Genomic DNA, 3,097 nt, shown 5'->3' with positions numbered 1-3,097 from the left:
AAAATAAATATTTATAATAAAATATAAATTTAAAATTAAATAATATAAAAAATATTAAAATATTGTATAAAAGATATGAGTTGTTAACGTATCCTTATCTTTTTTTACTCCATCTTTAAATTTATCATATTAATAAAAAAAGATAATGATATATTGAGAACTTATATTTTTTATACAATTAGATTATAATTTTTAATATTATTATTTTAATATTTTTTCATATTATTTAATTTTAAATTTGTTTTTTATTATATATATTTATTTTTAAATGAATAGATAAGAATGGTATATATCTAAAAGTTTCTAAAAGTATATTTTCCTAAAGGAGAAATCATTTATCACCATCACTAACTCATGAAGCTGGCTTGTGGACTTGGTCAGCATTGTTTTGCACACTGACAAAACACCAGTCTCACCTCAAAAACTCACTTCTCCATTACTTGCATTTAACCATTGAATACATGCTCTTCCTTTCCTTCATCATTTACCATAAACCCTCCTCTCACTAAGCTTTTGCCACTTCAATTTTCTGTCCTAACAAATCAGTTTAAACTTCAAAACTTAGTGCACAAGATCAATCACCATATTGCTGAATCACAATAAGAATGGAGAGTGGAAAAAGTTGTGAGCAGAAAGCACTGATGGGTGAGCTAATTCAGGGGTTGGAGTTGGCAACAAAGTTGAATGAATACTTGAATATACCCTCTTCGGTTGAGACTAGGGACTCACTACTGCAGAGGATATTGTCTTCTTTTGACAAGGCTTTGCTTATTCTAACACAGAATGCACCAAATTCAAACTCAGAAGAAGCCATGCAGCAACTAACTCAAAGTCTTGATCATGAGGACTATGAAGGTGCCCGCAAGGATGATCAAGAACTAAATCAAAATGCAAAGAAAAGGTAGAGATTTTTATAGGCCCACAAGACACATCATTGATAATTTAACATTGGTTATGTTATATATATATATCTATTCGTACTAACTAACAGTCATGAAGATTTCGATTCAGAAAGAGTATGTCCAAATGGACGGAACAGGTTAGAGTGAAGATCCAAGATGGGGTTGAAGAGCCTCTCCACGATGGTTACAGCTGGAGAAAATACGGACAGAAAAAGATCCTCACTGCAAAACATCCCAGGTGAATTTTTTCAAAGTTTGTCACTAAAAAAAACCTTACTAGGGCATATAGTTAAACAAAAAAGAGTGATTCTAATTCTAAGTATTGTATCTACTGTGATTTGTTTTCTTTTTCTTATATATAATAGTATTTTCTTTCCTTTTTTTTTAGATTTCTTGATTTGTGCTGATATCAGATTAATATCTTTTAACTATAAGTATCGGTAGTCAATCTATTTATACACATGATCAGTTTCGATCTATAACCTCACAGTTTTTCAGTTATAAACCAATGAGACTGATAAGTTCATAACCATTATTTGAATAAATCGACATTAAAACCATTTCACAACATGATCGGGATCGGGCTTGGCTCATGAACTCACAACAGCAATTAACAATGGATTGTTACATTTGCAGAAGCTACTATAGGTGCACATTTAGCAAAACTACGGGCTGCTGGGCGAAGAAGCAAGTGCAGAGATCAGAAGAAGACCCCAATGTCTTTGACATCAGTTACCGAGGAAGCCACATCTGTTATAAGGGAAATGGTGCCGTTCCATCACCAAAATCAGCAGAAATGGAAGAGGAACAGCAAGGTTGTGATAGTGACGTTCAGTTTCATTTTGCACAGTCATCGCAAGAAAGGCTCACAAACTACACAAACACGTTGTCTGCAGAAACGGATAACATAACGCCACATCTATTCCCTTCTTTTGAATGCATGACACAAGATAACAACCACCACACCTTTTTTCCTTCCTTGGAACCAGAGAATGATCCCTTTTTCAGCACCATTGCTCAAACATCCTTGTTATCTCCGAACACTCCTGAATCAAATTACTTTGTGTCTCCGTCTTTCACCCTACATGATGAATTCGACAGGGTCTTTGACAAGCCGTGCCCTGATTCTGATGCTGCTGGGATCGTTTTAGCTGATGCATCAACCACCAATTCTACAATTTTTTACTTTAATTTCTCACTCGATGCACTGGGAATTGGTGCAATTTTTCCCTTCAATCGTAAGTGCAATTGAGAGAATGAATTTCGTAGTGTTTGTAAAAAAAAAAAATATACATTACAACCTTTTTTCAATACATAATCTTCTTTATTTACACATACAAAAATACTCTTTGTTTATATTAGAGTTTGTATCTTTGTTTATATCATCAATTACAGTTTGTATAGTGGAATAAATTGGCAATATATCCTCCTTTTGTAGAAATTATGGTTTGCATTTGAAGAAACGAGAAAGAAACCGCATGATGATGTATTAGACTCCAGACAACATAAATAAATGCCGGTGTGTTTTTTGTTCATTCTAAAATAACCATGTTAGTATTCAGAGAAGCGATTTTGTAGTGTGAAAGGACCGCTTAAAATGCTGGGGCCAACCTTCTCATTCAAAATATTGTTTTCAAAGTGAATTAGTGACGAATTTCTGTAAACAAAACTTCTTTAGAACATCAAACGGAAGATGTCTGAATTCTGATGCACCCGGAAGATTAACCAACGGAAAATCGCATTTTTTTCTGTAACTACATATTGCAGAATCGGGATGACCCAGAAAAATTTAAGGCTTACCCTGAATGGTTAACAAAGTACTTCCCTTCTTCTGTGATTCAATTTGTCATTTTAAAAATGTTTGCCTCGGATTATTTGTTATTTTAGAATATAAAAAACACCAGTGACTATTTTATAATTGTAAGGTTATGTACATGGTATACAATAATAGGTTGCTAGCCGTTTTTTATATTTAAAAATAATGTTATATCAATATAAATTAAGTAATTTTGATTAATTAGTCTTAATTATTCAATTAGTACAGCATATATATTAGAGAATGTATAAAAAGAGACAGATTTAATCCAAGAGATAAGAGAAAACTTATTTTTTATCAGACTGAATATTTATCACACTGAATATTTTAAATTTAAGATCGTCGGAGATTTTTGTTTGAAATAATAATAATACTCCCA

At 32.3% G+C, this 3,097-nt stretch overlaps 1 protein-coding gene across 1 annotated transcript; it reads left to right on the top strand.

Annotated features, from left to right (window-relative positions):
• The first annotated feature begins 448 nt into the window (after positions 1-448).
• On the top strand, positions 449-2,154 carry LOC137809370 (probable WRKY transcription factor 41). Its single transcript, XM_068610493.1, has 3 exons — positions 449-901; positions 1,012-1,140; positions 1,539-2,154. Exons 1-3 carry the CDS (start codon positions 606-608, stop codon positions 2,152-2,154), a joined length of 1,041 nt encoding a protein of 346 aa, XP_068466594.1. The 5' UTR covers positions 449-605.
• The last annotated feature ends 943 nt before the right edge of the window (positions 2,155-3,097 follow it).

The sequence above is a fragment of the Phaseolus vulgaris genome, chromosome 2 (genome assembly GCF_000499845.2).
Source record: "Phaseolus vulgaris cultivar G19833 chromosome 2, P. vulgaris v2.0, whole genome shotgun sequence".
Taxonomy (NCBI): Eukaryota; Viridiplantae; Streptophyta; class Magnoliopsida; order Fabales; family Fabaceae; genus Phaseolus; species Phaseolus vulgaris.
The sequence above is the reverse complement of the archived record's forward strand: the minus strand, read 5'-3'. Positions and strand labels throughout refer to the sequence as shown.

Bases quoted from the DNA above. Each gene is read 5' to 3' on its own strand.
- LOC137809370 (XM_068610493.1), top strand. From the start codon at position 606: ATGGAGAGTGGAAAAAGTTGTGAGCAGAAAGCACTGATGGGTGAGCTA. The intron at 902-1,011 runs GTAGAGATTTTT...ATTTCGATTCAG, and splicing joins AATCAAAATGCAAAGAAAAG to AAAGAGTATGTCCAAATGGA. The intron at 1,141-1,538 runs GTGAATTTTTTC...TTACATTTGCAG, and splicing joins CTCACTGCAAAACATCCCAG to AAGCTACTATAGGTGCACAT.